Source organism: Balaenoptera physalus (genome assembly GCF_965194825.1).
Source record: "Balaenoptera physalus genome assembly, chromosome: 2".
Classification (NCBI taxonomy): domain Eukaryota; kingdom Metazoa; phylum Chordata; class Mammalia; order Artiodactyla; family Balaenopteridae; genus Balaenoptera; species Balaenoptera physalus.
Window position 1 is genome coordinate 161,993,675 of NC_138883.1, and position 26,368 is coordinate 162,020,042.

A 26,368-nucleotide genomic window follows, 5' to 3' on the forward strand; every position below is an offset into this window, starting at 1 on the left:
GCCATCATCCTCTAAGTAACAGAAGGAAGGCGAACTTGAGAGTCAAAGGCACTTTAAAGCCACCTCCCAGCAGCAGCATCCCTCTGCCCTGGGGCCTAGAGTGTAAGGCAGCCCCCGAGGAGGAAGCAGCCCCATCCCGGTCCTGCATCCCTGCATCGTGCGGAGTTGCCAAGCCCGAGCGAGCGGGCGCCTTCAAGTGCCTCTGCTGCATCACTGTGATCAATACTTGAGCATATTTTAAAACACAACGTACTGGGATAATGCAAAATTTATGACGTGGTTGGGTTTTCCCCCCCAAGTGGGGAACTAGTGAAAGTAGGAAGTTTAAAAATTTTCTTGACATAATAAAGCCGAGGTTAATTACTCTGATCTGATTGATCCCTAACACATTGTGATTTTTAAAGGATTGTTTGAAATATACAGTGATCTGAGCTGAAAGAGGTTGAAAGAAGACCATCTTATCTGTGACAGATAAAATCTGGGGAGTCAGTAAGGCACCATGTTCGCTTAAGGGAAAAAAGCTCCAGAAAATCATAATAGGTATGATGACTTTGCCGGTGTGTGTGTGTTTCTGTTGTCATTGACGACTTTTCCTCTTAAGGTTTTATTGGAAACACGAGAGTCAAGGGCAACCTCTACCCTTCAAGTCAACATATGTATTTGGCAGACGAGGACACTGAACTAAAAACACCCTGCTCTTGGCTGTGCTTCGTAAAGGCCATTCTGTTTTGGAAGGGGTTTTAAACATGCTTTGCCATATCCCACATGCAGAGGCAAATAATAGGAAGTTAAACGTTTTTGAGCTGGAGGCCTTGAGCATGTGCCCTGACGTGAGGAGGGAGTGGTGTGACCCCAGGGGCGGCCCTGTTGAACACCGAGTGTGAGTGGCCCTGTGCCCGCCGGGGATGGAGCAGCCAGGCCTGTCCCTCAGTTCCTGACCGTCATGGCGCCTCCAGGGATGCTTCCTGTGATCGTGGTTGGCAGGGACCCTGTGCACTGAGCCAGGTTACTCTTAAAATGTGTGGTAGGAAATGTAAAATAGATAGCTAGTGGGAAGCAGCCTCATAGCACAGGGAGATCAGCTCGGTGCTTTGTGACCACCTAGAGGGGTGGGATAGGGAGGGTGGGAGAGAGGGAGACGCATATATATGTATATGTATAGCTGATTCACTTTGTTATAAAGCAGAAACGAACACACCATTGTAAAGCAATTATACTCCAATAAAGATGTTAAAAAAAATCACACTACATCTAAAATGTTTAAATGACTAGAAAATTGTAACGAGTGGAAAATTATATACAAAAACATCTGTGTAAAAAAAAACATGTGTGGTAGGTGAACTATGACTTGTTTGCTCTGAAGGTGATTCCACCAGAAGATGCAAGGGTGAAGGACACGGTGGCGATGGGTGAAATCTTATTACTATTTAGAAAATAACAAGCCAGTGTTTTTCTAGTGTAGAACTTATATATTTGTAATTTAATAGATGCTTAATTGAAGGTATTGGTGTAACCCAGTACACATTTTTTTTTTCCATCTAACTCAGATTGGCAGTGATACTTAATGCTTTATTTGTATCTTCCATCAGATACTGAATCATCCTACTTGTTAGGTCTCTCACCTTCTTCTTCAGTCTTGTCCTCATTGGTGAAAGTGGGGCTTCTGACAGCTCCGGGAGATGCCGGTCCAGCAGTGTCTGTGACTTGAGCTGTGGAACCGCTGTGCCTTGCTCGCCTGTTGACCCTGCGGAGGTTGAGCACCCCGGTCGCTTGCCCGTCCCTTGTGCACATTGGACGCTCGCAGGGAGAGGGAGCCCCACGCCCCCCCGTCTCATCCAGCCCAGCGTGCTCGCTGGGGTTTGGAGGGAAGGGGTCAGTTCTTCTGTGTCCTCCTTCTCGCTGTCCCCGCAGAGTCCAGATGCTAGTCAAGCGTCCCTGCAGCCTTAGCCCCCATCATTGTCCTTCTTCACATGGTTTACTTTACACTCTATTCTTTCCACAGTTGTTTAACTCTTTTCAAAGACAACATGGAGATACAGAAAAGAAAGAAACAAACTTAATTTAAAGGTTAGAATTCTGTTATTTTTAGAACGCAATCTCCTCGCCTCTGGCATTGATTTCATTTGGTTGCCACTGGTCTCTGTGAAGAGTGGACTTTGCTTAGGATTTACACTTAACCGAGTCAAGTTTGCTTCCATATTGTGTTCCTTTGTGTAAGCTTTGTCAAGGGGGCTTGAATATTTGGTGTAGATTTAGAATTAATGCATCACCCTTCTCAAGATACTTACATTGCCTTTCTGCTGTGATGGGGCCCAAAGTTGTATCAAATGCCCTCTAATTAGTCTGAAAAGTTCTATCTTCTTAGTTCATAACATTGTGACTTCTCATTAAATGAGAGTGACAGTCCTTAAAGGCAAATTATTTTATTTAAATTATGATGGATTTTGCCTTCCTAAATAACTGGGTACATTTTTAGGACTTTAGTGGTATACATTCGTGTATCTATAGGTTTTATTTTAGGTGAGTTGAGAAGAATTCTTGACATGGTACAAAATGGCATCATTTCAAAGGCAGCTTTTCTTTGTTTTTTTAAAGAAAAGGAAGGAAGGAAGAAAAAAAAGAAAGAAAAATTGAGTGTCAGTAGTCTACACTCTATTTATATTCACCTGTGGGAGCAATTGTTTCCCAACATACCTTGCACCACAAACTGAAATTTTGGTGCCAGCCCCCTTGTGTGTGGGTCCATCCAGAACAGAGACAAGTTTTTTCAGGAAGGTCATGTGACTGTAGGACAGGCCCACACAGAGGCTTTGTGTCAAAAGAAACACTCAGCAAGGCCAGATGGGCTTTGCCTCTTGTTCAACGCCATAGATTTTCAGTAAGAATGGGCCCTAGTGTTCACATACGCAGATGCGCTGGTGTTATGCTAATTCAGTCACTTTCGTGCTATTCATGGCTCTGCTGTGACGTGAGCAGAGCGGTGTCTTGGTAGCAGGAGGAGGTCAGAGGGCCGGGCTGGACACGCCTGACGCCATGGGTGCAGGGGCCGCTTCTCTTGCTCACATAGCACACGTCAGACGGGTTTTCTGTTTTCCTTGTCCAGTCTTGTTGACCTGCTGTTTACTTTCGTCTTTTGATAAACAGGAAGCGCTGCTGCTGTGCTTGGAGGGGGTGTTTTAAGGACCTGTTATTGTTAAACACATTTGAGGGATGGGAGTTTCACCTAGATAGGATTTAACTTCAAAAAGAGGAAGGAGGGATTGGGGGCGGGAGAGAATGTAGTCCCAAGATAATCCCATAAGCCTTAAAATTTTGGAATTAAATAAAAGATGATATGGGGGTCTTTGGAAATGCTTGTCAGATCTCAGATTGCGGGTTCACATGTGCTGCTTCTGTGGGTGACAGCTTGTTTAAATAGTTGTTTAGAGCAAACATGAAGCTCGAGATGACTTTTGGATTAGGGCTTGAGTGTCAGCGATTCCCACTCGGGTTTAGAGAGACTCTTCTGTAGCCTGGCCCCCGGGGGTCCTGTGTGTGCAGCTCAGCTCAGCACAGCCTGGTCCTGGGGAGGGAGAAAAAGTCAAGTATGAGACAAGTGCTGATGGTGTGTGTCGTGTCTGGGCTTTATTCCCCGCCATTCAAACATGCCATGTATGTCTTGGCCTCCACCTTTGTCCTAAGATGTCCCCCATTTGAGGTGACACATAATTCCTTCATGAAGTGTTCTTTGTCTTTGGTGTTTTCTGAGTTTTTGTAATTCCTGTACCACTTGGTTGGCATTTAATTTTGATAACTGGATATTGTTAGTGAACTTTCCACATACCTATGGCTTGACTCCTGAAGTTGATTGGAAAGTCTTGGAGAACAGGGGCCTTACCTAGACCTGGCAGTACCCGCTTTGTCCTAAAACACAAGTACTACTTTCAGACTGAGCGTTAAGTTCTTCATCATCTGGTGGTGTGTAACATGCCTCCCTGTTATCTGCAGCTGTTAAACTGGGTAGTAAGTGTACAGTGTTCTCAGTCACGGGAGCCTCCAAGTGGGTGGATGTTCTTCCATATCCTCGACCGCTCCTGCTGGCAGGAATCTTCCAGTAATCTGGTGGGCCCGTGGCCTTGCTTCCTGCTCTTCTGCTGCGGGTGGTGCAGACTTGTGGTTCTCCCGCCATCAGGCAGCTCCCTGGGTTTTGGAAAGGTGGATGGGATCAACAGAGCTCAGAACTCTGCTGCTGCAAAGACACATGTTTGTAAACATATGTCAACAGAGAATGCTGTAGGGGAGGTTAGGTAGTTTTAATTTTGCATCACAAGTTCCTCTCAAGATTGGATTATGGAGGTTGTGGAAATGCTTATCCTCCTTCCACTTTGAGAAGGAGAGCTGGCTGGGGTGTGTTGACTCTTTGTGACTGCTTGAGCCATGTGTGAACGAGCCTCAGAGGTAGCCCGCCCCCTTGCTACGCACACGGCCTCAGGTGTTTGCAAGGAGGAAACGATTGTGCCGCGTTGGGCCCGGTGGGGTCCTTTCACCGCCCTTTTTCGTGGCTACTGACTGATGAACGGGCGATGCGCCCACTGGAGGCTCTGTCCATAAAGCCAGGCTTCCTTGCCCCACCCACTCTATGTGTGCATCTTCAAAGCTTCACAGACCAGCTTTACTTCTGTTTTGCTGTCCCCCACCCTGTCCGATAAGTTTATAGTTACAGGTTTTATTGTTGTTTGAGGTTAGTCCGTTTCACCCTTGAATTACTAGTTGTGTAGTTAGGTTTTCCCTGAGTTCCCATACAGCTAATTTGTTTCTTTGCTTCCATGCAGGATTTTTATTGGAAACTTTAAAGTTATGCGGCAGAATAGGGTTAGTGCAGACTGGTTGGGTTTGGGCTGGCTATGTTTTCTGTTTTAGTGCTTCGATTGTGCTGCTTAGTGTGTTTTGGTTCGTCTGTTTGTTTGTTACTGAGATACTGTGCACCATACTTTCTCAGAAGCAATAGATTGACGGCACCATTACCTAAATTTCAAATACCTCATACGAGAAAACTTTACAAGGACAGCGAACTAAGCATGTATCTAAGGGATTAAGAAATTATACGGTATTAACCTGCATCATCTCCTTTACGTTGTTTCATAAGGTGTCTTGGAGCCCTTCCTTTAAAATTGCCCCATTTCAAATGTACTTGAAATTGACCAGATAAACCCAGATGACGTTATGAGTCACACTAGGGATTTTCAGGAAAAACCTAAGCGCCAAATCATTTTGAAACAAATGAGTTTGTAAAGGAATACAAACTGATCTTTGGTTTGAGATCGCCAGCAGCGTGTCGATGAGTTTTGGGCTTTGGGGCCGTGCTTAAGCGAGAGTCCCTGTTGTTTCGTCTGCTAGCGACTCCAGCGGGCAGGGACCGTTTGCTGCCATAAACCCTGCGCCTGTCCAGGGCCTGCCGTAGCGTGGATGCTCCGCAGGGGTGCGAGGGCGTGAATCAGGTCCGCGGGCTCCTTAGCGGGGATAACTGTAAAGCGTGCACGCCTTCGAGACGTGGGTGTGCGTGCTGTGGAGAGACAGGACGAAGGGTGAAGCGGGATGGAAGGCCGACGCTGGGGAGAGGTAGAGGTTAGCGGGAAGTGGCATTTGGGTGAAGCTTTCCACAGGGGAAGAGGTGGCGATGGCTTTCCAGGAGGGTCCAAACGAGCCACAGCAAGCTGAGCGGCAAGGAGATCCCGCGGACCCACTGGCCTGGATTTTTTTTTTAAAATTAATTAATTAATTTATTTATTTTTGGCTGTGTTGGGTCTTTGTTTCTGTGCGAGGGCTTTCTCTAGTTGCGGCGAGCGGGGGCCACTCTTCATCGCGGTGCGCGGGCCTCTCACTATCGCGGCCTCTCTTGTTGCGGAGCACAGGCTCCAGACGCTCAGGCTCAGTAATTGTGGCTCACGGGCCCAGTTGCTCCGTGGCATGTGGGATCTTCCCAGACCAGGGCTCGAACCCGTGTCCCCTGCATTGGCAGGCAGATTCTCAACCACCGCGCCACCAGGGAAGCCCCGGCCTGGATCTTGGCATATGCGGGGCCTGTGTGCTCTTTGTCGGTCGCTCCTCTCCCTCCTGAAAATCATCCCGAAAGCTGGCGCATGTTCCTCGCCTGCAGAGATGTCCGTGGTCGTAAGACTCGGGAGGACCCCCGGCTCTGGCCCATTTGTTGACGACACCATCACTGCTCCCTCCCTGGATCCATGGTGGCCGTGGCCTGGCGGGAGGAGGACGCCCACCTCTGGCCCCGCAGACACTGGGTCAGGCCCCTCCTCCCTCCCGAGCGCCGCGGTCTGAGCCGCGGTCTGAGCACCGCCCGCCCAGCCTCGGGGCCACGCGTGCGCGAGGTGCTGGTGCCGCGGCCCTCCCCGCCCTGGACCCCGTGCGCCGGGGGGCTGTGCTGGATTTAGGTGTAGGGGCCACAGGGTGCGGCTGGACGGCTGCGTGCCCAGGCTTCCAAAGAGGAGACCCCAGGTAGGTGCAAATTCTCCATCAAAACCCACCGTTTCCTCACCATCTCCTCTGTTAGTTCGGGAGTATTTATTTCTGATTCAGCCTGGTTGAGTACTGCCAGGTGTAAGGAATTAATTGTGGATTTTAAGCAATTTGAGATAACTTCTTTAAAGAAAAACTGGGAGGTGGTTTTTGGATTAAGTAATATGAGGGGGCAGTGGAGAGCCGCTTTGGGGTCAGATATGGTTGGTTCGTTTTAGAATTCTGAGCTATTTAGAGTTTCTCATGTTTCAGGGAGGCTTTCTTTCCAGGTCAGAGAAATTCCTTTTGGTGTGAGTCAGCCTCTCTTGTTGGCTGGTTGGAGAGTAAATAGGAGAGGGGAGATTTTTCTTCTGCTGGGTGAGAGCCCTAAGAATCTCTTAGGTTGGTTATTTCTTTATAAACACTAGAAAAACATTCAGCATTTAGTTCGCTTTAAAAGATCTCAGTTATTGCCTGAACTGCACAGGTGCTGTGGGCCGCTGGGGCTGCAGGGTGGGTCCCTGCCCTGAGGGGACCGAGGCCTGGTTTTAATGGTTGTGGGTTGTATTTTTCTGCAGCTTGGAATCCAGCACTGCCAGGTGCATGGCTGGAATGAAACGCTTCTTAAATCTGTGTGTCTTTATAGGTAGCGTGGGGTAAAGCATTACTTCCTCATACTGAAGTTAGTCAAGTCTGTTAATTGGTGGGTGATATATTTTTCATTTTTTTCCCATTCTTTTTTTTTTTTTTTTTAAATTAATTTATTAGTTATATTTGGTTGCATTGGGTCTTCGTTGCTGCGCATGGGCTTTCTCTAGTTGTGGTGAGCGAGGGCTACTCTTCGTTGCGGTGTGCAGGCTTCTCATTGCGGTGACTTCTCTTGTTGAGCACGGGCTCTAGGCCGTGCGGGCTTCAGTAGTTGCAGCACGTGGGCTCAGTAGTTGTGGCTCGCAGGCTCTAGAGCGCAGGCTCAGCAGTTGTGGCGCACGGGCTTAGTTGCTCCATGGCATGTGGGATCTTCCCGGACCAGGGCTCGAACCCGTGTCCCCTGCATTGGCAGGCGGGTTCTTAACCACTGCGCCACCAGGGAAGCCCTCCCATTCTTTAAAAAAAATTTATTTATTTAAATTTATTTATTTTTCGCTGCGTTGGGTCTTCGTTGCTGCGCGCGGGCTTTCTCTAGTTGCGGCGAGCAGGGGCTACTCTTTGTGGTGGTGCGCGGGCTTCTCATTGCGGTGGCTTCTCTTATTGCAGAGCATAGGCCCTAGAGCGTGTGGGCTTCAGTAGTTGTGGCACGCGGGCTCAGTAGTTGTGGCTCGCGGGCTTAGTTGCTCCGCGGCATGTGGGATCTTCCCGGACCAGGGCTCGAACCCGTGTCCTCTGCATTGGCAGGTGGATTCTTAACCACCAGGGAAGCCCTTTTTTTAAGCAAAAAAAAAAAAAAAAAAAAGACTCTATCTTGATCAAATTTTCCCTTCCACATTTGTCCCCTTGACAAATCTGTTTGATCCTTGTGCAAGAGGCAGTGTGTCAAAAAGAGCATAGCAGGAATTTAGAAGTCAGAGTCATGAGCTGAAACTCCCTTTCCTCTTCACCTGTAATTACGTGTGTGATGATCTCAGGCAGGTTAGGTTTCCTGCTCCCCTGTCCTCACATCTGCATGTGGAGCTGAAAGCGTTTCCCACGAATGAGTGTCGTGAAAACAGTCACTGTGCATGAGTGGCCCCACCGCTGGCCCTTTGTGGAGTCAGGGATGGGGAGGCCCAGGGGAGGCCCAGAGCAGGCACCTACCTTCAGAGCTCTGGTGGTCACCACGCCTGGAAGGAGAGGTTTGGAGTTTGGGTGCAGAATCCTGTAGATCTACATTGTTTTTAGGGACTCAGGCTCATATGCTACCTCACAGCCCTCTTCCAGTGTCTCTGGCCCATCAGGTGACAGTACTGCCCACACCCTGCCTTGGGCGTCCCGACACTCACCAGGACATGAGCAGGAAGAACTTGGCTGGCCCAGGTGAGCTGTTGTCTGGCCCACCCTTTCATGGGTCGTAGGCAGGTTTATCCAGGCGTAAACTCACTTTTTCCTGGTCTTCCAGACCTGCGGTGGTGCTCGGGATGCAGCTCTGTGGGTGAGCATGAAGGTGTTTCTGCTGGAAATTGGGTTCCTTTACATCGGGAAGGTAAAGTATCTGGAAGGTTTCTTTCCCCATAGCTCACGTCGTCTGGAATGTCAGCCGGGTTAGCCACACTGCGGTTCTTGTTTTTTTTTTTTTATGTTACTTTTTAAAATCTATTTATTTATTATTTATGGCTGTGTTGGGTCTTCGTTTCTGTGCGAGGGCTTTCTCTAGTTGTGGCAGGCGGGGACCACTCTTCATCGCCGTGTGCGGGCCTCTCATTATCGCGGCCTCTCTTGTTGCGGAGCACAGGCTCCAGACGCGCAGGCTCAGTAATTGTGGCTCACGGGCCCAGTTGCTCCGTGGCATGTGGGATCTTCCCAGACCAGGGCTCGAACCCGTGTGCCCTGCATTGGCAGGCAGATTCTCAACCACTGCGCCACCAGGGAAGCCCCCACACTGTGGTTCTTGAGTGAGCTCTGGGGTCCGAGGATACAGGGTGAAGGGGGTGTTGGTCACGACAAGGCACCCGTGTCCACGGGGTTTCTCTTGGCAGTTAGGGGAGCACAAGCCTGCATGTGTTGATTACAGTTTCTGAGAAAGTCTTGTTGAAATTTTTTTCTTTGCCCAATAGGGTTATTACTTTAATCATATATATTTTACACATTATTTATACAACAGTATGGTGTTTTGTTCATTGTTCTGTGCTAAAAAGAGCAGAAGATGCTCCCTGCCTTTAGGGAACTTATCTAGAGAAAACAAAACACCACTCGTGTACAAGGAGATAGGCTGTTAAGTGACAGATTTGTGGTCTAGATGAACACCTTGGGGTTGGAGCACATTTCACAGAGGCAGTGGTTGTGTTCTGTATCAGGAGAGGCACAGACAGCCTGGGTCGTCGGAGCCACGGGGGTGAAAGCGTTCAGATGTGTGGAGTGGGAGGAGCTAGCGCTTACTGAGCACCTGATCTGTCTCAGGCGCTGCTCGGAGCGCTTGGGATGGGATCCATGGGGAGCCCGGAAAAGCAGGCTTGGAGAGAGCATTGAGTGCTTGGCCAAGGACGTTGGGTTTTAACGTTTAGGATGTAGTGAGTCACTGGAAGTGACTCATCACGGGGCAGGGACACGATGAAACAGGTGTTCTGTGAAGATGGATGTGGTTGCAGAATGTGGACAGGATTGGGAAGAGAGGAGCCTGGAAGCAGTGAGATGAGTTAGCAGGTGATTCCATTACTGAGAACAAGAGAAGAAGGAAGGGGAAAGGAAGGGATGTGTTCACTCGCTATTTAAGGTGATACAGTTATAAGATTGCACATATATGTTTGCTATGGAAAACCAGAAGGTACAGACAAGGGCTGCCAATTGTGTGTAGCCGTTGGTACCTTTTGTCCGTGTCTGCAGGTTGCACTGTCTTCAGACTAAAGATGAGATGATACCTTCCATGATATTCTGTGCACAACATTTACATTGCTGTATAGTGTTTCATTGATTGGATGTACTCAGCCAATTTCTAATTGTTGGGTATGTGGCTGGTTTCCTATTCTGTATTATTGTTTCTTTTTTTTATTTATTATTTATTTATTATGTTTATTTTTGGCTGTGTTGGGTCTTCGTTTCTGTGTGAGGGCTTTCTCCAGTTGCGGCGAGTGGGGGCCACTCTTCATCGCAGTGCGCGGGCCTCTCACTATCGTGGCCTCTCTTGTTGCAGAGCACAGGCTCCAGACGCGCAGGCTCAGTAGTTGTGGCTCACGGGCCCAGTTGCTCCGCGGCATGTGGGATCTTCCCAGACCAGGGCTTGAACCCGTGTCCCCTGCATTGGCAGGCAGATTCTCAACCACTGCGCCACCAGGGAAGCCCCTGTATTATTGTTTCTTAAAACATCTGATTTCATATATACATCTTGACCATGTAGACAAACATTTTAAATTCCTGGGTTAATGGGTATGTTCAATTTTAAGCATATGGATACATAGTACCAAATTCTCCCTCCCTGCAACTCACCCCTAACTACCTCACACATCCCCTAAAAGCAAGAATATTCCTTTATATAATTACTCTATACCGCTCACATCCAGGGAATTTTCCAGTTATCAATTCTGTCACATGATATGACAGATTCTTCAATTGTCCCAGCACTGTTTGGTTTTGTTTTTTTTTTAAATAAATTTTCTCTCCAGATGCAGGATCCACTCTAGGATCATATATTGCATCCAGATATTAGACAACGTGGATTTTTTTTAAAAGAAGTCAGTGCAGTTGTGTTATTAAAGGTCTCATATTCTGGACTTGTCTGGTTGTTTCCTTGTGGTGTCATTGGACTTGATTCTCTATCCCCTGTATTTCCTCTAGAGAGGCTACGTTTATGGCTTGATTAGATTAAGTCCGAGGAGGATGTTGCTGCCAGTAGAAATGAAGATAATAAGTTGCTTTTAGGGGGAAGATAAGGAATATAAGCTTCATAAATTAGAATTAAAATAGGACTTGATAAAAATATTGGTCAGTTATTAGTTGTTCCCAAACGGACATGCTTTTATTCATGGCATTAAAATTTCCTGGCAAGCAATCAAAACAAGCTCCCTGGGGAATTCAGACAGCTCCCAAAGTCACATGCAGTGAGAGAGGTCGATGTCTGAGGCTGGCATGTCTGGAGGGCTCTGGTCTAGAGATATGGATTTCGCAATTCTCTGCAAAGAGCTTAGAGGTGAAACAACTCTGAGAAAGAATTTGTATCTGATACTGACTGCGAAATTTGTTTCTGACACTGCGAATATATGTATAACCACCTATATGGTCATCACAGGAATGTCAAACATATGTGTATGTATTCATGGTGACGGTTTTTAAGATGTAGTAACAAACATCTGTTTGATTTAAGAAGTGTTCATGGGACTTCCCTGGCGGTCCAGTGGTTAAGACTCTGTGCCTCCATTGCAGGGTGCACGGGTTCGATCCCTGGTCTGGGAACTAAGATCCCGCATGCTGCGCAGAGCGGCAAAAAAAAAAAAAGTGTTCATGAAAGCGTTAACCCATGAATTTATGAGCTAAAACATAATACATAATAATACATAGAAGAAACACAAAGCATTTCAGCCTTGAGAAATGTCGATTCAGTCGGACCAGGGTAGAGCCTGAGATTTGGAACTTCTGATTAGTTTTCAGGTGATGCTGATCTGGGATGGAATCCCACTTAGAGAACCACTGCTTCAAATCATGGATGAGATTAGAACTGTAGTATAATACTTAGATGAGTGGTTTTTCAGACTTGATTTTTTAAACAGGCAAAACTTTTTTATTAAAATAAATATTTTATGGACCTCCCCATTATGCAAAATACTTAAAAAATGATGCTGTTGGGAAGAGATTGGGAGGAAGGGCTGTAGGAAGACAAGCGCCTGTGATGGTGTCGTTGGAAACCGTCCCTGTGGGTCTGAGAAAGTGCTGGGAATGAGTCGGCAGATGTAGGGCTAAGTCCCGGCTGACAGCGTTTATTAGTTGTGACTTCTTGTCAACAACTTAAACGCCCTGAGTCTCAGTTTTTTCATCTGAAAATAGGGATTATAAACCCTCCCATCACGTTAGATAATGCACATGAATGCAGTGCAAATATAACTGGTGGTTACTGCATTCTCGTTCTTGCCTTGGCTCCGTCCCGAGCCAGCTCTGCGATCTCTTGTACGTGATTTCTATGGAGTGGGGCAGGAATCGGGGAGCATCCGTGGCTCAAGCGATCTCTGCGTTGTTCTGAAAGTGATGTCACAGGTCGAGAGGTCAATAATGGGCTGATTTCCCGCATTACTGGGCTAATATGCCACCCTATGAGAGATTATGTGCTGGTTCTAATAAAGCAGAATGCCAGAATGTTATTTCCTTGAAGTTGGAATTCACCTTTGGTTTCAGGCTGCCTTTTTCTTTTTTGATTGACATATTAAATGAAGCCATCCACTCTTCAAGGGAGGCAGCAGGTTTGTGGTTTGCTCTGTTGTGCTGTGGTGGTGAGGTGGTGGCATGGGTGTTGGGTGTGGTTTGGGGTGGAAAAGTGGGGGGCAGCGGAGTGCACTTACCACGAGGCACTGGCTAGTATTCAATGGTGATCTGCTGTTGAACAGCAGCTATGTTTTCTGCCTTTATTGAGAAGGCAACAAAAAAATCTGTGTAATGTTACGGCAACAAAATTGAAAATGGGTCCTGTGGTTTGAATTTATACATGATAAGCATTTTTGAAGTGGAAATGATTAAAGTAGCTAAGGTCAAAATCACACGTATAGTCGACCCTCCGTATCCGTTATGTGTGGGTTCTGCGTCTCAGATTCAATCTTATCTACAGATTTCAATTGAAAATATTTTTTAAAATTCCAGAAAGGTCCTAACGCAAAACTTGAATTTACCACTTGCACAGGCAACTATTTACATAGCACTTACATTGTATTCAGTATTATAAATCATTTAGAGATGATTTAAAGTAGACAGGGGGATGTGGTAGGTCACATGCAAATACTATACCATTTTGTACAAGGGACTTGAGCGCCTGTGGATTTTGGTGTCCTGGAACCAACCCCCGCTACAGATACGGAGGGAGGACTATACCACGTCTGTCTTGAAATACCAATGGTTCATTAAAAAAAAAAAAAAAGAACTTTGGAACATATTTTAAACGTCTTGTTTTTGGTTTAAGTAGATTGGAGAGATGCTTAACCAAGAGTGTCTAGCATGAGGCATCAGTGCTATTGATTGTGCTCTTCTATTGACTAGAACAAGGAAGTGCTTTCTTTCAATATTTGTGATGTCATTACCAATGACTTCATTTGTCCCGAGACACAGTTATCCTTGACTCACGGGACGGACAGTTGCTAACCTTGAAGCCGTGTGCCATGCCCATTATTTTAAGGCGTTTTTCAAACGGTTTCTCATCTTTTTGCTTCTGAACATTATAGATGTGCAGAGTGAGATAGTTCTGCCAGGATTCTCATGAAAAAAGAGCGGCACCTCCTACAGAGGTTGCCGTTTCCAACTCTTGTACCTGATCTTTTCCATATTCTCCTCCATATTTCTGTGTGAGTGCTTTTGTCGGTTCTTTTTTTTTTGCAGGGCTGGGGGAGGGCGGGGTCTGTCTTTTGACTCAATGTGGAAGTTTTAACCCTGTTTCACTGCCCCGGGCGTGCTTTGCCTCTCTCTCTCTCTCTCTCTCTCTCTCTCTCTCTCTGTCTCTCTCTCTGTCTCTGTCTCTGTCTCTGTCTCTCTCTCTGGTGTGCTTTGCCTCTCTCTCTCTCTCTCTCTCTCACACACACACACACACACACACACACACACACACACACACACACACACACTTTTTAGACCTCTTTCCCCCCAGAGTAGTTATAATTTTGATTAAGTGCTTGACGTTCACACTATTTTCCGTATTAAAAGCTTCTCATAGCTGAACCATGTATGATAGATACTTTGATTACTCTTTCTTTCCTTCACAAGTTTTGTGTTTTCCCTGAAATGAACAACTTTTTTTTTTTTTTTCCATTTGGTTGGTCTTCTATGAATTTGCAGCTGATTCCATCCCAGCTCTGCCAGCTGTTAAGTAGCATCTGGGTGTGTTTAGTTGCGTCCTTTCCCGGCCTAGTCTTGGGGATGGCTCCTGGCTGGACCCCCCCCTGGCAGTTCTCTCCTGTGTCTGCCCCCTGCTTCACATGCCATGCCTTCCTCACTCACGGTTATGTCTTGGTTTTGTTGGTGCACATCCTCTAGTGTTCACTTGAGAAAGGGACAGAGAGGGTAATCTTTTAGAGACACTGCATTTCTAAAAATGTCCTTTTCTACCTTCGCTCACACTTTTCTGGTAGCTGTTGGCTGAAGTCTAGAATTCTATGTTGCAGACCATTTCCCTTAGGAGTTTTGAAGTCAGCATTCTGTTATCATCTAGATTTTGGTGTTGCTCTTGAGAAGGTCCAACCCATTCTGATTTCTGATTCCTTTTCCCTTTGTTGTGGTGACTTGTATTTTACTTTTTGGAAGTTCCTTCCTTCCTCCCTCCCTCCCTCCCTCCTTCCCTCCCTCCCTCCTTCCCACCCTCCCTCTTCTGGCATCTGATTCTGCTAAAACCTCACCACAAACCTTTTCCAAATCTTTTCAGTGAACGTAATCTTTTCCTCTTCTGAACTCACAAAGCATTTTTATGTTTAGTTTTCTTATGACTCATGGTCTGTCTCTTTTTAACTCTTTGTTTTATCTGATAAATTTTAATTTCTCACAGTAGGTAATGATTGTCAGTGCTTCACACATAGTAAATACTCAATTCTCTTGGATCAACATGAAGTTTCTAGTCTTACGTTTACAAGTATATTCTCATTTGAAGATTTGACAGGATATAGACCATTGCTGTACGCCATGGTTAATGCAGGAGTAGGGTACTGTTTCTATTTGTAGATGCTTTTCTTGAAACTTGCATGGGCATAAAATATGCAGTGCTTGTGTGTTACCCAGGTCACCACTCGCAAAAGCTCAGTATCTTGTTGTATAGTGTGACAATGCTCTTTATGGAGTGTGAGAGATTTCTTGAAATTAGGATAGGAGTCAGTCTTTCATTAGGACTTTTCCTGCACTGTATTTTCTTCCTGTGTCCTGGGATAGGGTGGGTATCAGCATTCTTTGCAACTTGCATCTTATCAAATCTCTGTGCTTTCATTCTAGCTGGTCATAGAAATGTTCCCTCCATCTTTTTTCCCAGTCATCTTGGGGGAGAAGCAGTGATTCTGTGTGTGGTTTTGTTGGTGCACATCCTCTAGTGTTCACTTGAGAAAGGGACAGAGAGGGTAATCTTTTAGAGACACTGCATCCTGGGGAGCCTTGTCTGGCGGGGACATTTGCTTCTTGGTAGCCCTCTCTCCAGCCACTTGTTGGACGAACCTTGTCTCTCATTTCTTGCTCATGTGTGATGGATTTTTGTTCATCATACTGTAAACTTATTATTAGTGTTTAAATCTTTGGTTATTTTATATGTACATACCGTAAGTGAAACTTTTTTTAAAAAAATTGAGTGTTGTGTCATGTTTGTTTTTTAACCCAATGACAGGTCTACAGATTGTAGAATTAATGTTTTTGGTATTTTTAAAAGTGGCTTATCACAGCTTTCTGTTCAGGTACACTTCTAAGTTTCTACAGCCAGGACAGCAATGATTTCTGTTATTTCAAACTTAGTGTAGACTGACACAAAGTGGAATCAACGAATATGGTCTAAATTTTTTAGGAAAGTTTTCCCTCACGGGTACTTGACTGTTCCTTGAAAACACAGCGAGTGCTCTGGGTGTCGAGAGAGAATTGTGTGCATGAAGGCTGTCAGTTAAAATCTCCTGAGAGACTACTCTTCCAAGGAGTTGTATTTCTCGTGGCAAAAAGCCTCCTTCCTGGTTTTCATACTCTTGCGGGAGGAGGTCATTTTCACGTGCACTGCTCAGATCTGATTTTTTAGTGTGCTGTGCCCTCTTGAGATTACTGATGATTCCCTCTTGGTGCCTTCTCTCCAAATGGTTGTTTCCTTTCAGCACATGGTATGGAGTGACATTTAATAAGCACCAGCCTGATGAATGCCTTGATATGGTGTTGTCAGGGCTACTTGGCATAGCTGACCGTTGAATCAGGACCTCTCTGGAGGCAGAAGTCAACAACTGAATCTCAGAATTAGACAAGCCTTGATCAGATCGTTGAAGGATGTTAAGCCAAGTTTGCAGAGTGTTTCAAGGAGGAGGGAGTGACCAGCGGCATCGAATTCTGCTGATAGACCAAGGAAGATGGGTCTTGAGAACTCCTTTAGCAACATGGAGGCTGTTGGTGACCTTGACGGACGGTTTTGGAACCATGGTGGGGAGGAAGCCTGATTGGAACAGGGTTATGGGAGAAGAATCTGAGACGACAGATATTTTAAAAATTTGGCTGTCAAGAGGGTCGAGGTGTGGTAGCTCGAGGGCAAAGTAGGGTCAACAGAAGATTTTGTACTATTATTTTAGCATTTGGAAAAATACAGCTTTTAAAGGCTCAAAGTTGACATCTGAGTACTATTTTCCATACTGTTATGGCTTTTAAAAAATTTTATTGCAGTGTAGTTGTGTTGGGTTAATTTTTGCTGTACAGCAAAGTGATTCAGAGATATATATATACACATTCTTTTTAAAAAAATATTCTTTTCAATTACGGTTTATCATAGGATATTGAATACGGTTCCCTGTGCTGTACAGTCGGACCTTGTTGTTTATCCATCCTCTATATATTAGTTTGCGTCATACCATTATGGTTTTTAGAGACATTAACAGTGAGGCTGGAGATACAGCTCTAACCTTTCTTGGGGTGTTCCGGTCAGGAGAAGCTCTTGGGGAAGAGGATGGCTGAGGAGTCTTGATGGATGGGAATGGTCAGCCTGAGGGGTAAGGTGGGTCCCCAGGCACTGGGCATGGGAAGGAGGGGTGCAGTTATACAGGGCACAGTGCGGGCTGTGAGAGGGGAAGTGGTGGGAGAGAGGCTGGACCCTAGCAGGTTTTCAAGTACCAATTTAAGAGGTTGGGAAATCTTTAGGAGGGAATTTATTTCAAAGGAGTAGCTCCAAGTGTTTATAGAAAGGCAGTAGGTTGTGATCTCATGCGGAAAGAGTGAGGAGGATTAAGAGGCTTTAAGAATGTGTTTTATAAGCTACGTTGTAGAGGTCAGCCTGCTTCTGGGTGCATAAAGTTGCTTTAGAAGTGGAAGCTGATATTTAGGTTGATTAGGTCATCCTGCAGCTTGCTTGTGGTGAGTGGCTGGGGATGATGACTTTCTCTTTATTCGCCCCCAGGTTATTCATTCTTCTCCATTTCTCTTGGAGAGTTAATACCATTTGGTAAGGAAGAGTAGGAGTATAGTTTGTTTCAGGACTTTGTTCTTCAACAGCTCAGCGATTCTAGAAATGACAAATTCTGGAGCCTGGCTCGACTCACAGCAGCGGGTTTCTTAAGAACTCTCTGGATGACATTGTAACCAGGGAATTATGCAGAGTAAGGACCAGTGAGTGAAGGGGATGCCAAGGGTATGTGTGTGGTATGTGCGTGGTGTGTGTGTGTGGTGTGTGTTTTGTGTGTGTGTGGTGTGTGGTGTGCGTGTGTGTGTGTGTGTGGTGGGGTGTGTGTGTATGGTGTGTGGTGTGTGTGTGGTGTGTGTGTGTGTGGTGTGTGTGTTTTCTACAAGCTTACTCTCCGTGTTCTAGATGAACAGTTGATTTCAGCACTGAATCTATTAAAGAAATCTAGATAGATAAGGGTACAAAGGAACTCTGGGTTATTGGTATAGTAGTTTTTATGATAATGTTTAATAACTTTGAGAATTAGGGGCTGGACTGCCTTCTGTGCTGGTTAGAAATGACAGGGATTGATAATTCTTCATTTGTTATTGTTCCATTTTTTGTGATTCTTAGTCGTGGCTCTCTTAAAGATGCCCCTGGAGGGCTTCAAGGGTATGGATTGCCTGACCCCACCCCTGGAAGGTCAGAGTCAGCAGATCTGAGTAGGGTCCAGAATCTGTATTTTAGCTCTCATGAATCTTGTGCCTCCTCTATCCCAGCCTCTCCTTTAAGAAAAAACTGTACCAAACATCACTGGTTAGGCTGGGAAAATGGAGTGTTACCTTGAATTGAACTTTTTATTAGTAATTCTGTGCTGTGGATGATTTAGTAGCTAACGGCGAAAGGTATAGTTTAGTATATTTTCATTTAAGTACACAAGAGAATGATTATAGAAGTTTAAGAACAACTATGTTCTCTCTTCACATAATTTTAGAGCTTGATTTTATGTTACATTGTGTGTATATGTGTGTATATATGTGTGTGCACATGCATGAACGTGCACACACACACACACACACACACCCCTGCAGGTAGAAGTGTGTAACACTTAAAATGAAGTCTTTTTTCTTCCTTCTCCCCCAGTCCCACCCCCAGGGATAAACATTGCAAATTTTGGTGTGCATCCTTGGAGACATTGCCGTATGCACACATACAAGTGTATGTAACTTTGTCTTTACAGAAATAGACTCAAGCACACATGCTGTTCTGAGCTTGCTTTGTTCACTTGTGGTCTTAACATTCTTCTGTGTCAGTATATTTAGACCTGTTTGTAGGGGTTACTTTGAGCCACCAAGGCAGGCAACCTCCTTTTCTTCAGATAGGCTGTGACATGAGCTTTTCAGACACACAGTATATGTTGCTTGCTTATTAGAATATCTCAGTAGATTGGATTGGGAGGATTAATAAGTATTTCATATCGGACCATGGGAAACCCAGCATACTTCAGAGGAATTAATATTTCGTGTGCAGAGAGTTTTGCTCGTTTCTGCAGTTCCTATCACAATAGTGTATTGGCGTCTGAGCCAAAGGGACGTGCATGCAGGAGTGACTCCATCATCAAAAAAAGAAAATTGACTCAACCAAAGATAGGGAGCCACTTGAATTTTCAGTCAGTTGGGATATTCTTGATGAGGTCGATTCCTTTTCATGGCAGGAGGTTATCCCCGTGTAAATTGTTGTGTTCCCTTTTGGTGATGCTAACTTGCTATCTGTTCTTTCATACAGGATCCAAACTACTGGATACAAGTGCATCGACTGGAACATGGAGACGGAGGGATTCTCGATCTCGACGACATCCTTTGTGACGTGGCGGATGATAAAGACAGAGTGAGTGCAAGTCCAGGAAAGCGGCTCTGAGCGCATTCTGTGAAGGTGGGGGAGGGCGTGGGTGGGGGGAGCACTTTCCTTCCTGTTTCAGACACATGTATTTTAAAGGACATTTGGGCCACTCATACTGGTATGTTTGTTTTATAATAAGTATCATGAATCTTCCCAGGGTATAATGATTTTCTTGATATCTGGGACTTAATACTAGGTTTTGAACTTTTAAAATTGCAGCGTTTTAAATGGAAATATCTTTAAGAGGTTTCCATGCCATCCCCCCCTTATTTTAACCAAATGTAACATCTTTCCCGACAACTCAGGCCTGTCGTTATGCTCACTGTTTCCACGTGCGACATACAAGGTCTCTGTTCTGATCCCCGTGGTGGCCCATCCCAGCAGCTGGCATGGCCCGGCTGCATCCCAGCCTCCTCCCGGTGGGCTTGGCTTTCAGGAAGCCGCCCTTTCGTCCGTGGCTCCTCTCCGAGTGCCGTCACACTGCAACAGCACCTTCACTGTTGGCTGTGATGGAGGCATCACTGGCCTGTATCCACCCTCCTGTCTGTCCTCCTTGAGGGAATGAGGCAGAGGAGTGACTCAGAACGTGTTAGGAATCGGTGGCAGGATGTTGGGCTCTGGCACAGGAGCCAGCGGATTCTTGATTGCTTGAATCCAACTTGAGCAGGCTGTGGCCACACCCCCTCGTGTTTGACCTGCTGTGAGACGCCGGGAGGGCTGGCGGCCACATCCTCACCTGTTCTTCGCGGCCGGTGATAGCTCAGCGTGGGCTGCGCAGCGAGGTGACTGCGTGGGGTCGAGGAAGGTAAATGGCCCAGTGCCCACTCCTGTTCCTCCCGGGAGCTCTCCAACCGCTGGCCCCTTGCCTCCGGGGCTGTGGGCTGGGCGAGCGCGGCTGCGGTGCTTATTCCCGCCTGCATTCCTGACAGCATAGCGCCTGGCTCAGAACTGGCCGATGTCTTATGTGTTTTCTTGAAATCTTAAGGAAAGTGAAAACTTCCGGGGTACCAGGTATTGTGTAACGTCACGGATGTTTGATTCACTAGCCCCTGCCGTCGTGGGGTGTGTTCCCTGCAGCTACCGTGGGCTGGGAGCATGTGGTGTCAAAAATGCAGAACTTTCCTGCCTGTCTGTGATTTGCTGCTCTTTCTCCTGGGGTCAGTTCTCCTTGTCAGGCTCTTCTGTGAGCCAGGAATAGGGTGGCTCTCAAATCCTTTTCCTGCAATCCACGTGAAGAGCATCCTCTAGAGACTTAAATTATAGTCATCTTATTGTGCAGCTCAGCTCCAGAGCTTAAACTACAGAAATTTATGAGGAATTTAAACAGGTTGCCCTTTCCCAGCCATAATGCTGGAAAGAGATGAGCTAATGTGTTGTATTGATCTTTTCATATTTTCTCTTCTCCCTTCCTCTTCCTTTTTCTTTTTCTTTTTTTGGTTGTTTCTCTTCTATAAAATAATACAGCTTCTTATGAGGAAAAAGAGACATACAAAGAAGGAAATAGTCACCCGTGACCCCCTTACTGCTTAAAGCTCATTACTGCCGCTATTTGAGTGGGCTTTGCATCCTGACGCTATTTTACCTCAGAGACAGACACACACTTTTCTCCTCTTAAATAAAAAGGATTGAGTAGTAGCCTGCTTTTTTGGAGTTGATTATAAATACATTTCCACATCCATTAACCATAGCTATGCCGACATAGCTGCACAGTATTTTCTTTTAGGGATTTATGTGCTCTTTCACGCGTCCTGTTTTGGATTCTTGGATTTCTGTGGAGGAAGCTGAGTGGTCCTGTGTATGTCTTTTGCACCCAGCAGCAGTGGTGAGCATTCCTGTTTCTCCACCTGTTTCCTTCCTTCCTTCCTTCCTTCCTTCCTTCCTTCCTTCCTTCCTTCCTTCCTTTCTTTTAATTGAAGTGTAGTTGATTTACAATGTATGTTAGACTCAGGTGTACAGCAAAGTGATTCAGTTATATACATATACATATATTCTTTTTCAGATTCTTTTCCATTACAGGTTATTACAAGATAATGAAACCTGTTTCCTTTCTGATTGAACACAAATGTAGTTTTCCCCCGAGTTGGTGCCATCCTACTTTATTCTTCAGCCCACATGGTATAATACGCGCCGGGCAGGTTCATGGGGCACAAGTAACGCTCCTCCCTGCACCCCCATCAGTGTTCACGCTCCAAACACAGTTCACATTTTGAGTAGGTGGAGTATTGCGATGTAGATGTTCAGCCACAGGATTTTAAAAAGAACTTTAAAACCATATTGGGACTTATTTTGTGGCCTTTTTGGTGGGCATTTCATGTGTACTTGAAAATAACGTGGACTCTGCAGCTGTTGGATCTGTAAAGATCAACCAGGTTAAGGGGTTTGATGTTCTTGTTTAAATTTGGGGGCAATTTGTTACTCAGCAACTGAAAATAATACACTCTTCTTTCAGCACAACCATTAGATTGCACATAAAAACCAAAGGTAAAGGAAACTGTGTAATCTAAAACAGCTGCATATTGAAATCATAGGATAAACAAACCGTGTTTTAGATTTTATATTCTTATGTGAGTTTGATGATAAATCTACATTTTCTGGAATCTTTTATTATATATCCTATGTAGGTTAAAAAAAATCTTTTAACCTGAGAAAAAGGTTTTAAATATTAGTAAGTGAAATAAGTTTTCAGACAATTTTACATCATGTAGATTAAATTCAGTTTTCAAATAGAAAAACGGTAGAGGGTACAAGGTACTGCTGACTAAAATAGTTTAAATCATTGTTTTATTTGTTCAGAAATATTTAAATATGTGTATGTGTATAATTAATTTAAATTTTTGGAGCATCTTAAAGGACCCATTTTAAGTTATAACTGTGAAAATATAATTAATCCAGAATCCCAGCACCCAAATTCACCCGTGTTGTTGGATGCATTATTCAAAGTGAGGGATTGTGTGTAGTGAGTTGTATGGCTCTTTTCCATGGTTCTGAAACTTAATTCTGATTTAATCACCCTGGAGTGTTTTCAACTTTTCTTGGCAGTTTCTCTGGCTAAGGATCTTGACACCTATTTTGCTTTTAGGTTAGAAAAACATTCTCCTAAACAATAAAATTCCTCTTTAAAAACATGTCCTGTTTTAGGAAACTCCTCTGGGCACCTGAAGTTTATTCCCCACCCCACCCCAGGGTGCTATTTCTGCTCACAAACTGTGAAAACAAGGCTTCAGTGGCCCTGCCTTCCTGTCAGTCTCTGTAATGGGGAAAACTCAGAGATACAGATTTTATACCTGGTCACTGAATCTGTAAAATTATGAAAAAATAGTTTTTAATACAGGGAAATGAGGATTAAGAGGCAGTAATTCAAATGATCACGGAAGAAAATTGAAGTATCTATTTAGCTGTAATTTTGATCATTATCCTTTAGTTATTAGAGTTCAATGCACAGCACTGAGGAAGTTTTCATTTAGTGCCTATACAATTCCAATTCTAAGGTTTACCCAAATGTATTCAAAAATGGTGTGAGTGTGGGTTGTCTTGTGTTCTTGGAGTAGGTTTGATTTTCTGAGACATGGAATATCTAGGTCTACTTTGGGCATGAAGACGTGCCCTGTTTGTTCGTCCCGTCTGGACATTGCTGTTTCCAGGCAGGGTTGTCATGCTGCTCTGTTTACTCTTAGGATCTGATTCTCAGTCTTCTCATTGACATTCCGCCAAATTGTGAAAAGCTGAAGTGGATTTCACACCATCCCCAGCACCGTTTACAACAGCCGTAACGCGAGCCTTCCTGAGTGCTGCGCTGCGTTCTGTCTGAATTTCTTCCTCGTTTGCTCTTCATTATTTATAATTTACTATCGGTGAGCCTCTCTCAGTTCTCTGTCCCTCCCGTCATTCCCTCTGTGAACTACAGTAAACTTAGACGACAGAGTAAAAATCCTGGGCATTCACTCACTTCTCCCTCCAGTCTGGCACCTCGCACTGACCTTGGGTGGAAACAGGTTTCAGGGGGAAGTGACCAGCACTTAGAGTCGGGGGGTGGGGGGGGAAGGGTGCTTTTGGCGGTGGGGGGGGGGATCAGCAAGAAGAGTGTCTTTTTCTCACTCACACCCTTGTTTCCTCTTTTATGTCTTTGGTGCTGAAGGTGATTTAAGATGTGGCATCAAGCATTTCCTCTGTCACACTGGGGTGTCATTTTGTCTTGACCTGGAATGATGTCATGTGTGTTCTGTTTCGGGGATGACCTTGGGAAATAGTCTTCCACTATCGGTGTCCTGCTTTCTGTACGAAGGGTTGGATGGGGTAGCAGTGTAAATTCTTTGAAGGGTTTGTGTGTTTGGAGTGGGGTCCAGGCACCGTGCAGGGTTGTCGTGGAGACTGTTGATTGCTGCTTGTTGGAAAGAAGCCAGGATTCTCTGGGGGACAGTCTGGCCAGTGTCCTCACGTAGAAGAATGTGGAGAAAAAGAAACTTTTAAAATGTGTTGGGATTGTGGGCAAGCAGCAATTTCTACATGTCAGTGAAAGCTAGCACAGAGGCATTTATGGAATAGACAAGTCAAAGCTGCAATGTTGAACCAAAGCTGAGTGCCCCTCCGCCTGCTGGATAAAGGTTAGGTAGAGAATTTTTTCAAACCAGGGTGCCCGAATAATAATAATAATTTAAGAGCTAGCACATATAATAATTTTCTTTGAAAGAGAAGACTTTTAGTCTTTTTTTTTTTCTTTCAGTATTTTTAATTAATGTAATCTGTTTGCTGAGCACCTATTGTGTGCCAGGCATTGAGCTTAGTGCTGTGATACATTGTTGAACGAAAGTAGCCATGTTTCCTGCTCTACTGGGGCTTATGATCTATTGTGAGAGTCAGAATTTCTGATAGATAATGATTCTGAGGAAAAGGAACCGTGCTGTGAAAGGTGTGCCCAAGCTCAGGGTGAAGCAGGACTTGCCTTAAAAAAAAATGCGACCCAGCTGGAATCTGAAGGACAGCCAGGTGAGAACGAGGGGGTGTTAGGGGATCAGATTTACATGTGAGAAATATCCCCAGCTGAGTGTGTCAGGAATGAATGGGCAGGGGGCAGAGTGGACCCAGGGGGGCCAGTGTGTGGGTTTTGGGGGAGGTGGGAGACGGATATGGAGGAGAAGGTGGAGAGGTGGGGAGTAGGTAGATCTGTGGTGGCTTAATAGGTAAATGTGACGGTGAGGTTATTCCCCAAGGCAGGGAGTGCGTGCTGGGGGGGCGCTGACTTGGGACCCAGTGGGGAGATCAGGATTTAGTCCTGATTTTAGTCAGTTGGGGTGCCTTGGAGGTGTCAGTTAGGCAGTTGGATATTTGGAACAGAAGCGCAGACAGATGTGTGAATCTGATATAAATTTGTTAAAAAATCGGATTAAAACAACATTCAAAATATGGTCTAATTTTAGTGCAAACAGTTATGTACATTGGAAAGGGTTTAAGGGACCGACTGAAATAGTTATCTCTGAGGGTAGAGTAGGTGAATAACTGGGGATTTTGTTACTTTCTGTTTTTTAATTTCTCCATAATTCTCCTTCTGCCTAATTCCAATATGAAGAGAGCATTAGGCAGTTCTAAATTGAGGTTAGAATATAAACATCTATTTTTTTTTTTTTAACTTTAGTATGAATTGGCATAGGGAAGGAATGATTTAAAGAGTTTGCCACATTATATGTATAACGGATTCACTTTGTTATAAAGCAGAAACTAACACACCATTGTAAAGCAATTATACTCCAATAGATGTTTAAAAAAAAAAAGAGTTTGCTAACTTGGAATTGAAATAATTTGTATAAACAGACTTCGTTTAACTAGATGCCTTGATTAATTTCCTCCTAAATGGATTTCTTTGAGTTAGGTTCTAAAGAAGAAAATATTTAAATTAAGTGCCAAGTAGAGCATTAAATGGCTAATTAATTAACTCAAAGGGATTATTTCCCAACATGTAAGTATTTCACGAGTACCGGTTCGCCCCCAGCTCGTCAGTTTGTGGGTGGGTGGGTCGGGGAGCACAGGGCCAGGTGTAGCAGAGGTGGTGATGGGTGAGGGGTGTTAGTGCAAGGGAACAGAAAAGGGGGCCCGGGCCCTGCACGGCCCCTCGGAAGCAGTAGGAGCTTTGGAGGTGGGGACTCTCTGTAGAGTCTTGGCTTGTCAGCCTTCCTGAGGGAGGCAGTGAGGACTTTGCTTGGCTGGAGCCGCCCGGTGAGTCAGGCGGAGTGAGGGACAGTTATCATGTTAATTGTAGGCTAGGGCTTGGTTCCCTGGTCTGCTGCATGTTGCTTTTCTATTGCTCCATCAGCAAGGCGCATCTTCTTTGCGGGGGGTCGGGGGAAGGAAGCCACACTGCCTGTGTCTGACTTCTGGCCCCATGACTTCTTTACTTTATGAGCAAAGTATTTAATCTCTCTAACCTCAGTTTTCCCATCCCTAAAGGGAGGTTAATGATTGTACCTACCTTACAAGGTCATATTAAGCTTAAGCCTGAGAATTTGTGTTAAAGTTTCAGCGTTGTGCTTGGCAAAAATAGGACCCCAGGAAATGGTAATAATAACTGTCATCATTGTTGGTCACCATTGCTACCGCCATTCATTGAATTAGGTGAACTAGTCATTCTTAAATACCAGTTTCTAATGGTTTAAAAACAAACATATAAGCCAGGCTATCTTAGGTATTTGTTTTATAAAATGAATTTCTGTAGATATTCATTTTCATTTACTTATTTTACATTCCTGTCACTTTGAAGAGAGCTTGCTACATAATAGGTGCTCAGTAACAGTTGAGGGAAGAAATATGTTATTTTCTGCATCTTTAGAATTTGAGGAGTCCTAGTATGCTATCAGTATGTATGTTCTTTTCTGAAAAGAAGCAAAGATCCCAGTTTCGATTTTTAGTATTTAGGAGCCAACAAGGACTGTATCATTAAAAACCAAAACAAACCAAGCCAAAAGTCTTGGAATCAAAAGCAAAGGCAACAAAAGCAAAAATAAACAAGTGGGAATACATCAAATTAAAAAGCTTCTGCTCAGCAAAGGAAACTACCAATAATAGGAAAAGGCAACCTACAGAATG

General features: G+C 44.8%; 1 protein-coding gene across 27 annotated transcripts in view; it reads left to right on the plus strand.

Moving 5' to 3' along the window:
* The window catches only part of PARD3 (par-3 family cell polarity regulator), a 627,365-nt gene that overhangs the window by 89,347 nt on the left and 511,650 nt on the right, over positions 1-26,368 (plus strand). For 25 of the 27 annotated variants that reach the window (XM_082449617.1, XM_082449635.1, XM_082449621.1 and 22 more), the window contains exon 2: positions 19,181-19,282. In XM_082449617.1, coding sequence (XP_082305743.1) covers positions 19,181-19,282 — 102 coding nt within the window. Of the gene's footprint in view, positions 1-6,470; positions 6,493-19,180; positions 19,283-26,368 lie in introns of those variants that run through there. The other 2 variants (XM_082449625.1, XM_082449626.1) reach the window with 2 other exon arrangements.